The sequence below is a fragment of the Crotalus tigris genome, unplaced genomic scaffold (assembly GCF_016545835.1).
Source record: "Crotalus tigris isolate CLP2741 ecotype Arizona unplaced genomic scaffold, ASM1654583v1 scf7180000024339.11422700, whole genome shotgun sequence".
NCBI classification, from domain to species: domain Eukaryota; kingdom Metazoa; phylum Chordata; class Lepidosauria; order Squamata; family Viperidae; genus Crotalus; species Crotalus tigris.
Window position 1 is genome coordinate 6,063,338 of NW_024100509.1, and position 11,032 is coordinate 6,074,369.

At 41.7% G+C, this 11,032-nt stretch overlaps 1 protein-coding gene across 5 annotated transcripts in view; it reads left to right on the plus strand.

Moving 5' to 3' along the window:
- KAT14 (lysine acetyltransferase 14) overlaps positions 1 to 8,441 on the plus strand; it is a 115,260-nt gene extending 106,819 nt beyond the window's left edge. For all 5 annotated transcript variants that reach the window (XM_039326136.1, XM_039326135.1, XM_039326137.1 and 2 more), the window contains one exon: positions 7,070 to 8,441. In XM_039326136.1, the coding sequence (XP_039182070.1) occupies positions 7,070 to 7,243 (174 nt within the window). In that variant the 3' untranslated portion in view covers positions 7,244 to 8,441. The remainder of the gene's footprint in view (positions 1 to 7,069) is intronic.
- Positions 8,442 to 11,032: the final 2,591 nt, after the last annotated feature.

Sequence of the window (11,032 nt, forward strand, 5' to 3'; positions counted from 1 at the left end):
CTTCAAAAGAGCTGACTTTAACAAACTCAGAGAGAACCTAGGAAAGATCCCATGGATGAAAATCCTAAAGGGGAAAACAACCCAAGAAGCATGAGAAACTCTGAAAAATGCGATCATAAAAGCCAACACAATACCACTGAAAAAGAAAAACAAGAAATTCAAGAAGAAATCAGCACGGCTGCACAAAGATCTCTCTGAAAAACTGAAAGACAAAAAGGACATACACAAAAAATGGAAAGAGGGGCACATAACTAAGGCCGATTATCAGCAGACAGGCAGAACATGCAAAGATGAAGTCAAGAAAGCAAAGGCTCAGAACGAACAAAGACTTGCAACAGAAATCAAGGATAATAAAAAATATTTCTTCCAACACATTAACAACAAGAAAAAAGTCATAAATCCTGAAGCACCAGAGTAGTACCTAAGGATTGGGAAAGGGCTGATGTGGTTCCCATCTTCAAGAAAGGGGAAAAAATGGACCTAGGAAACTACAGACTAATCTGTTTAACATCAATACCTGAGCAGATCCTAGAAAAGTTAATCAAAAAACAGATCTGCAAACAACTAAAAGCAAACAAAGTTATATAACTAGTAGCCAGCATGGGTTTGTTAAAAACAGATAATGCCAAAACAATCTTATTTCATTCTTCAATAAAGTGACTAAACTAATAGACCAGCGAAATGCTGTTGACATAGTACTCAGATTTCAGTAAGGCATTTGATAAAGTAGACCACAACCTACTCCTTGGTAAGCTAGAAAAAGATGGAATAGACAACATCACCACCAGATGGATCTGTAGCTGGCTGGCAAAGCGTACTCAACAAGTAGTCTTCAATGGCATCACATCCACATGGAGAGAAATAAGTAGTGGGGTACCACAAGGTTCCGTCTTAGGCCCAGTACTCTTCAATATCTTTATCAATGTCTTGGATGAGGGAATTGAAGGGGAACTCATCAGATCTGCAGATGACACCAAACTGACAGGAGTAGCCAACACCCCAGAAGACAAACTTAGGGTCCAAAAAGTTCTTGACAAACTTGAACAATGGATCCTATCCAACAAAATGAGTTTCAATGTGGAGAAAAGCAAAGTTTTACATTTAGGCAGGAAAAATCAAAGGTACAAGTACAGATTGGGCGAGACCTGGTTCAAAAACAGTAACTGTGAGAGGGACCTTGGAGTCCTAGTGGACAATCACTTGATTATGAGCCAGTATTGTGCAGCAGCAACCAAAAAAGCTAATACAATCCTGGGTTGTATAAACAGAGACATAGAATCAAGACCACGCAAAGTATTAGTACTATTTTATAAAACCCTAGTAAGACCACACCTAGAATACTGCAGCCAATTTTGGCCACTATATCACAAAAAAGATGCCGAGATTTTGGAAAAAGTTCAGAGAAGAGCAACTAAGATGATCAAAGGCCTGGAGACTAAAACATACAAAGAACGGTTGCAGGGGTTTGCCTAGTCTAAAGAAAAGAAGAAATAGGGGAGACGTGATAGCAGTATTCCAGTATTTGAGGGGCTGCCACAAAGAAGAGGGGGTCATGTTGTTCACCAAAGCACAAGAAGGAAGGACGAGAAGCAGTGGTTGGAAACTGATCAAAGAGAGAAGAAACCTAATTAAGGAGAAACTTAATGGAAACCAATGGAACAGCTACCTCCAGAAATTATAGGCGCTCCATCACTGGAGATTTTTAAGAAGAGACTAGACAATCACTTGTCTGAGACAGCATAGGTTTTCCTGCTTGAGGAGGGGACTGGACTAGAAGACCTCCAAGGTCCCTTCCAGCTCCGCTCCTATCCTATCCTATCCTCCTTCGTCACTTCTCCAGGGCAACTTTAGACCCATTTAGGGTCCTCTGGCAGGACGAAACCAGCCATGGGGTGCGAAGCTCCGCAATCCCTTGTCTGTGTCGCTACGATGCAAAATTAGAACTCCTAAATTGTTTAGTAGTTAAATGCTTAGCATCTAATTGTGTGATTTTATTTGGGGAAATTGGGTGTTAGATCACATTTTAGGTGTGTACTGTGTTTCCCCGAAAATAAGCCCTACCCCGAAAATAAGCTCCAGCTTGATTTTTTTGGGGTGAACCTAATATAAGCCCTACCCCAAAAATAAGCCCTAGTTTTGGGGCAAGGCACATGCCTAAAATCAAGCTAGTGCGAATGTAGGGGGGGTTAACTTGCCCTACACGCCCCGCACCTGCTTACATTACTGGGTGGACTGCCACAGGAAGGCCTCCCACACCCTGAAACATCTTGTGCCACGTGGCTCATCACACTGGTGCCACTGGTTGCAGCAGGAGGCTGCACAGTGCTTCGGGCCATTGCTGCTCCTTGCGGTAGGATGCCACGTGCTTCAGACCATTGCTGCTCCTCATGGGAAGATGCCCCGTAGCGCTCCAGGCCATTGCCATTCCTTGCAGCGGATGCCGTGCAGCTCTTCAGGCCATTGCTGCTTCTCGCGGCAGGATGCCATGCAGTGCTTCAGCCAAGTGTTGCTCCTTGCAGCAGGATGCCGTGCAGCGCTTTGGGCCCTTGCCGCCAGTTGTGGCAGGACACCGTGCAGTGGTTTGGGCCATTTGCAGGAGGCCGCAAGGTGCTTTGGGCCGTTGCCATCGGTCATGGCAGGTCGCCATGCAGTGCTTCGGGCCATTTGTAGGAGGCCGCAAGCTGCTTTGCGCTGTTGCTGCTGGTCATGACAGGTCGCCATGCAGTGCTTCGGGCCATTTGTAGGAGGCCGCAAGGTGCTTTGCGCTGTTGCTGCTGGTCATGACAGGATACCATGTGGCATCCTGCTGCAACCAGCGGCAATAGCCCAAAGCGCCATGTGGCATCCTGCAAATGGCCTGGAACACCATGCAGCCTCATGCCAGAACTGGTGGTACCGGCATGAAGCACCATGCGGTATTCTGCAATGACTGCCAGTGCAATGCGGCATGTGGCATCTGGCTGCAAGTGGTGCCGGCGCATCCGGCTGCAAATGGCAAGCAGCCGCTGAAGAAGCAGCAGTGTTACAGGTGTCGGGGCGTGGGAGGCCTGGCTGCAACGGTCCTAAGGTAAGACATTCCCTGAAAATAAGACCTTGTGCCTCTTTTTGAGGCAAAAAAAAATAAGACTGGGTCTTACTTTCAGGGAAACACAGTATGTGTATATATGAACTTACATTTGTGAGTTGGTTAGAGTTGAGATATGGAATGAGATACATTGCTATTTGGGCAATTATCTCTGCAATAACTGACATTTGGTTTGTGTTACTGGTTGCTGGTGTCTTTTTAAAGGGGAACAGATCTCTTTCTGTTGAGTAAAATTTTAGGTTTGGTTTGTATTAGATGATTTGAACTTTTTGTGCCTTTAAAATAGGGATTTCACTTACACTGTAGCTAATAGTCAAAACATGGAAAGTTGACTTTAGTTGTTAATTGATTTTAATATTTTGGAGCTCTGCTTGGATTCTTTAATGGCAATTGCATAAGGAAAAGATTTACTTATTTTAGTTCTTTATTTCTAAGGGTTAGGGGATGAAGTGTTTTATACTTGCTAAGGAAGGGGTAAAGAGATTATGAAATTGTTTATACTTGTCATGATAAGGATGGGAAATCTCTTTCTTACTTTTAACTTCTTTTTTTTTTTTTATTAAAAAGTTTTATAAATTTTACAAAAAATAAGAAACAATACAAAAACAAAAAACAACATATACAAATAAAAAACAAACATTACCCAACAAAACCCCCCTTCCCCCACCCCTACCCAAACCCCCCCTTCCCCCCCCCAAGACCTCCCAGAGCAGAATATAGGCTTAATTAAAGAAAAAGTTAAAAAAAATTATAAAAAAAGAATATAAAATAGAAAATATATATATATATATAAAGTTAAAAATTATGAAAAAACTATATAATATTTTTTATATCAAATTTAAATTGTATGAATTTTATCCATTTATCCCAAACAGCAAGAAATTTCTCTTGCGTTTGTCCCTTTAAGAAAGCCGAAATCTTTGCCATTTCCGCCAAATGAGACACTTTAAGAAACCATTCCTGCAATGTAGGCAAAGATTCCTTCTTCCAATATTGTCCTACTAACAGCCTCGCAGCTGTTATCAAGTTTAACATCAATATAACCTCCTTTGTGTCACAATCAGTAACTATACCTAACAAAAATAATTGTGGAGTAAATTTTACCCTCCTTTTAAAAATTCTCTGGATATTCCACCATATCTTAATCCAGAATGCTTTTATCTCTCTGCACGACCACCAAATATGATAATAAGTAGCATCCATACAACCACATCTCCAACATTTAGGTTGTAAGTCAGGGTACATAAAAGACATTTTTTGTGGATCAAGGTGCCATCTATAAAACATTTTATAAAAATTCTCCCTTAAGTTCTGTGCTTGTGTAAATTTGACATTTCTCACCCAAATAATTTCCCAGGTGTCCAATGGAACTGGCTCACCAAAATTCTGCGCCCATCTAATCATACAATCTTTAATTAGTTCCGTTTCTGAATCCAATTCAACTAAAACCCCATAGATCCTCTTAATGTGGGTTTGTCTTTGATCCTTCACTTGCTTAATAAGATTTTCATCTTCTCTGTGAAAACCCACCTTACAGTCCATCTTCCATCTATCTAATAATTGCCTATATTGGAACCAAGAATAAATAATATTTTCTTGTGCTAACTCTTCCCGTAATTTTAACTGCCAGTTTTGTCCATCCCATTTAAGTAACTGTCTATAGGACACCATATCCATTTTAACCCCTCTTTTTATTCCTTCTATTGCATGCCAAGGTACGGCCCATAATGGTACTTTAAAATCACTTTTGTAATATTTTCTCCAAACCCTAAGTAAAGAAATTCTTAAGATATGAGATTTAAAAGCCCAATCCATTTTTTTATTAAATATTAAATAGGCATGCCACCCAAAAAGTAAATTCCATCCCTCTAAGTGAAGTATATCAGAATTTGTCAAATTTACCCAGTCACTAACTAATGTTAAAACCACCGCATCATAATATAATTTCAAATTCGGCACCTTGAGTCCTCCCCTCTCACGGAAATCTTGCATAATTTTAAATTTAACCCTTGGCTTTTTCCCTGCCCAAATAAATTTATTAAGGCCTTTCTGCCACTCAGTTAAATTGATCTCATTCTTCAAAATCGGTATCATTTGGAACAAAAAGAGAAACTTGGGTAGAATATTCATTTTTATCACTGCAATTCTTCCCATGAGGGATAATTGCAACTTTTCCCAATTCTTCAAGTCTCTCTGTACCCTAACCCACAACCTTTCATAATTATTTTTAAATAATTTTGCATTAGAAACAGATAGCATCACCCCCAAATATTTTACCTTATTAACAATTTCAAAACCCGTCAAGTTAACCAAAGTCTGCTTCTCCCGACTAGTCATATTTTTAGGTAAAATTTTTGTCTTATTAACATTAATCTTAAAACCCGAAACCAAACCATAATTATGAATCAGCTGTAATAATTTTACTACAGAATAAGTAGGTTGCGACAAAGTGATAACCAAGTCATCCGCAAAAGCTCTTAACTTATACTCTTTTTTATTAACTTCTATTCCTTTAATTTCCTGCGACTCTCGAATTTTGATCAACAGTATTTCCAGTGTTAAGACAAACAGCAACGGTGATAATGGGCAACCCTGTCTAGTACCTTTCTCTATTGTAAAAACCTCTGACAAACCTCCATTAACGATAAGTTGTGCCGTTTGTTTTTGATATATTACCATAAGAGCTTGCAATATCTTTTCACCAAAATTCATCTCTTCCATTACTCTTAACATAAAATGCCAATTCAATTGATCAAAGCTTTTTCAGCATCTAAAAATATCAGCCCTGCAGGAACTTGGTTGTTTTTATCTAAATATTCTAATAAATTAATAATTTGTCTGACATTATTTTTCATGTACCTTCCAGTTATGAACCCAGATTGATCTTTATGCACAAGGTGGTGCACAACCCTCATAAGCCTATTTACTAAGATTTTTACAAATATCTTGTAATCCACATTTAAAAGAGATATAGGCGGGAAATCTCTTTCTTAAAGGAAGAGATTTGCACTTTATTTTTCCTTTTATTTCCCCCCTTTTTTCTTTCTTTTCTTTTTTCTTTATTGTTCCTTGTCAAAATCTATATTATTGAGAGAGAGAAAAAAGGATTCAGAACTGTAATGCAATTCTAGAAGTAATAGCAGATCCACATATTCAACCAAAAGTATGGACCCAATAGGTAGGCATCTTTGTTATAATAAAAAAAAGCAATAACTAGAGAAGACACATGAAAAATTAATATCTTCAAAGGAATATATTTCATAAAGGAAGAAGAAAAAAAGGTACTACCATTCCTGTATGTCCTCAAGAGTAGAGGAAATGGTAGCAAACTAGAAACACAAGTCTATTGAAAAACCACCCACACTAGTGCTCCACTATCAAACTAACAACACAACCTCTCACAAGAAGAGCTGTATAAGAACATTATTCAGACAAATATAAACATATTGCTGCAACCCAGAAACCAGAAAAAGAAAACAGACCTTTTATGTAACATCTTCCAACAAAGTAGATACTCATACAACTTTATCAAAAAGTATGGGACCATTCAACTCACTACAGCACAACCAATATAAGATATGAAAAGGACAACAATATCATATATCAAAAACATCTCAGATACAGCCAACATACTACTATAACCACATGTCAGGACCACAAAATGCATCTAAACCCCTCCAAAACATTTTAAGTAATATGTCAGTTAATAAAAAAAAAGATCACTTCTCCAAATGTGCTGTTCTTGAGGTTTCCTTAACTGACTAATCTGGAATTCTCTTCGTCCTTCTTACTTGTCAATGTTGTAAGAACTCATTTTCAGTGCCAATATTTTACTCCTTACAAGATAACAACATGGACAATGTTATATGGAAGCTAATATAGGATCTGGTATTTCCACTCTCTTAAGTAATTTATCTTATTAAAGAAGAGGAATCATACAATCTTTTTGATATAATTCTTTTTTTCTTTTCTTCTTTTTTACAGACTTGCATGGGAAAAGATGCAACTCTCCATGTCTCTGCTAGTAATTCTGCAATGCTGTTATATCAGAAATTTGGATTTAAAACTGAGGAATATATTTTAGATTTTTATGACAAATATTACCCTTTGGATAGTAAGGAATGCAAACATGCCTTCTTCCTGAGGTTGCGACGATAATACATTGGCTTAGTAGATAAGTTTGTAGAAAACCTGCCATTAAAGAAAAACTTGGCCTAGAATGCTGCTTAGTACTCTGTTTTATTCATTGGTGATAAGCTGGATACCAGCTATTCAGCTTTTCTGAGAAGGGCGATTCTTTGACATTTCTGAGATGAATTCTTTACAAGAAAAATCCATTAAAAATAAAAATTCAATTTATTGTAAAGGTGAAATTCGTGCTGATTGTTGGTGGAGAAGTGCTTTGGTCTTTTTGTTACCTTTTTGGCTTGTTGATTGTCTATTTTGCATAATATATAGATATTCTGTCTATGTGACTTGTGATGGCTAATTTATCAGAATGCCAAGCTTCTAAAAATTCCCTAGCATTTTTGGACTTGTGTTAGAACCCAGTTGTTGGGAGGGGGATTATTTCTTTATTCTTGCAGGTTCTGTCAGTATCCTGGGGGGAAGGGAGAGTTATGGGCACTACAATGTATCCTCTCTGCTTTCCTCTATCCTGATCTATTTCCCTTGCTGCCAGACTTAGGGTGAGAATGGAATGTGCCTCCAGCCATCTGCCTTATCTCTAGCTGCGGAAGAAGAGGCACGAAGACATAACTGTCTAACAACCTTGGAAATGGCACCTTATCAGCCCCGTTCCCACAGCAGATTCATAGCTGGGAATTGGGCCGTTTGAACTGGCTGGACTGACTATTGGGGTGGGGTTTGCAAGTACTCTTTTAATCTATTGATTCACGTGGGAAACTCTCAGATTCTGCCTTTTATGCCTGCTGTCAACTTCACCTAATAAAAATTCCTTTTGGAATGAAGCTGTTCCAGGAGTTCTGCTTTCATGGGAAGAGGGATTGAGGCAGGTCCTTACTTTAGGCAGGATCTGCAATTTTGGTCAGTCCAGAAGGAAGACCCTCACCGTGGAGACCATGCAAACAATGTCAAACCATGGCACAGAGAAAGAAGAAGGCAACTTAGGCGGGGAAGCTCCCCCCCCCCGGCAAGTGGCAGCAGTTAACACTCCTCCAGTTCCTCCGATGAAGCCGTAGCCACCAAGCGCCAGGATAAGCCAAGGTGGACCATGGGTGTTGGGAAGAAAAAAGACTGGGAGGTGAAATCCCGAAAGGTGACCATTGAACGGGGCAGCCACCAGCTGGGGTAGAAAGCAGGAGATAGAGAGATCGCTCCAGCTTAGTGAGGAAGAGGATGAGAGACTGGTCCACTCTAGCCGGTTCCTGTAACAAGCTATTGACATGCTGAGAGTCGCTTTCAACTCCCTAAAGGAGGAGAAGATGGCTCCATGCCAGGCCTCGGTGACCACGACATGACAGAAGAAGAGTGCATGGAGAGTGAGGTCGTGAACCCGGGCCCTTCCACCAGCACCTCGGAGACTGCAGCAGCCACAGCTGCCACCCCGGCATGAGTCACACCAGCTGGCAGAGACAGGCACAAGGCCAGACAAAGGAGAGGTCACCGGTCCGACAGAAGATCCCATCCTTGGGGATACAGTACAATGGAGAACCCTAGAAATTTAGGGTTTTTTCTGGCTCACATCCTGAGTTATATGGAAGAATATGGCTGGGACATCCCCAGCGATCATGGGTGGGTGAGAATCGTAACCATGGCTCTGGAAGGAGCAGCCACCGAGTGGATGGTGACCCTACATGACGCCGATGCTCCAGAGCTGGAATTTCAATCACTTCATGACTGCCCTAGGGAGGAAGTTCAAAGACCCCCCGGCTGATCGGAAGGCTAAAAAATGAATTAAAACAGTGAGGCAAGTTCATCACCCTGTAGCTGAATATACAGAGGAATTCCGAGCCCTGGCAAGCCGACTCAACTGGCCGGAGGGAGTCCTCATGGGCCATTTTAAAGATGGGCTGAACAATCTATATTACGCCTGTATCCCCCAGGGGTATCCTGATCAACTTCACAATTGGTACATTCTGGCCAAAGAAGGCAAAATCGATCGAGCCTGCAGAAAGTGATGCCTGGGACGGTCCTGGGGACAGTTCCCCTCAGAGGGGGCCCCGGAGCTGACAAGACCACCCACCACAACACCTAGGTCATCGGCCTGTTTCAAGTGTGGGAAGGAGTGACACCACGCAGCTGAGTGCCTCTCAAAGACCTCCGTGCAGAAGCCGGACTGAGCCAGAGGGGAAAAGCCTGGAAAAACACCACAGTGACCAAAAGCATGGAGGTCATCGAGGTCCAAACCCAACAATAAAGAGGGAGGTACTCTGATCCCAAGAGGAAAACCACCCAAATCTTCTGACAGCAACGCGGAGGACGAACCCTGGTAAGTGGACCTATCATGCCCCTCACCAGAGTCGTAGAACTGTTTAGGCCAGGGATGCGGGAAAAGATCTCGTTAAGAGCCCAGATAGACTCAGGCTGCACCCGCTGCCTCATAAGCCCAACCCCGGTGGGGAACTTAGGAATCCCAGTGAAGAGGCTGAAGAAGCCAATTTCATTTGGCCAGTTAGATGGGTCCATTGCAAGGGAAGTTCCAGCCACCCTTGCCACGCAGCCCATCCAACTTACCATAGGGGATCACACAGAGACTTTGACTTTTGTGGTGACCCCTGGAATGGACTGCCCCCTTATTTTAGGGATAGTTAACAAAGTGGAACCCAAGAGTGGACTGGAGGATGGGAGAACTGAGATTCCCAAAAGGAAAACATGGCGTAAAGGGAGGAGTCCCGGCCTCAGAAGGGAGTAGAGGTCCAGAAGCTGTAGCAATGGCAAATGACGTGGTACTGCATGGCGTGCCTGAGGAATATCGGAATCTAGCTGAAGTATTTAGCGAAGAAAGGTCCAATGAACTACCTCCCCACCGACCCACAGATTGTGCCATTGAGATCTTACCAAGAGCAAAACTACCTAAGCCGAAAATATATTCTATGACCCCTTGAGAATTGGAAGAGCTACAAAAATTTATAGACAAGAATTTGGCAAGAGGTTTCATACAGCTAACAAAACCCAAAACAGAAACCCCCGTGCTATTCCACAAGAAAAAAGATGGGTCTCTTTGCCTCTGCATAGATTATAGATCTCTGAACGCAGTGAGAGAGAATAATCTCTACCCACCCCCCTTAATGAAGAACATGTTAGCACACTTGGCGAAGGGAAATTTTTTTTTTCAAAACTTATGGAAGGCGTATTACCAGGTTAGAATTAAGGAAGGAGATGAATGGAAGACTGTGTTCAATTGCCCCATGGGATGTTTCCATAGAGTGCTTCCATTTGGGTTGCAAGGGGCATGCGCCATATTCATGCAATTGATAAATGAAGTACTCCAGAAGCACCTTTACAAGGGGGTGCTTGTCTGCTTGGACGACATCCTAATATTCACAAAGACCAAAGAAGAGCATGTCAGACTGGTCAGAGTGATGCTAAATAAGTTGACATACGAGCCACCCGACTTTATGCCAAATTGCCCAAATGTGAATGCCATAAGGAAAGGATTGATTACCTGGAGTATCACATATCTCAAAATGGCATAGGGATGGATCGTGAAATGGTCCGAGCAGTGTTAGAATGGGCTCTGCCCCGCACCCAGAAACAGTTACAAAGTTTTCTTGGATTTACTAACTTTTATCATCAGTTCATCCCCTCTTTCACCCAGATTGCACTGCCCATCACAAATTTATTAAAGACTCGGGGGGAGGGGAAGCCGAAACCCAGCCAGCCACTGAAATGGACTATGGAGTGCCAAGCCGCATTTGAGAAGCTGAAAAGAGTATTCTTGGCCGTACCAGTCCTGAAGCGCCCAGACACCGAAAAACCTTTCGT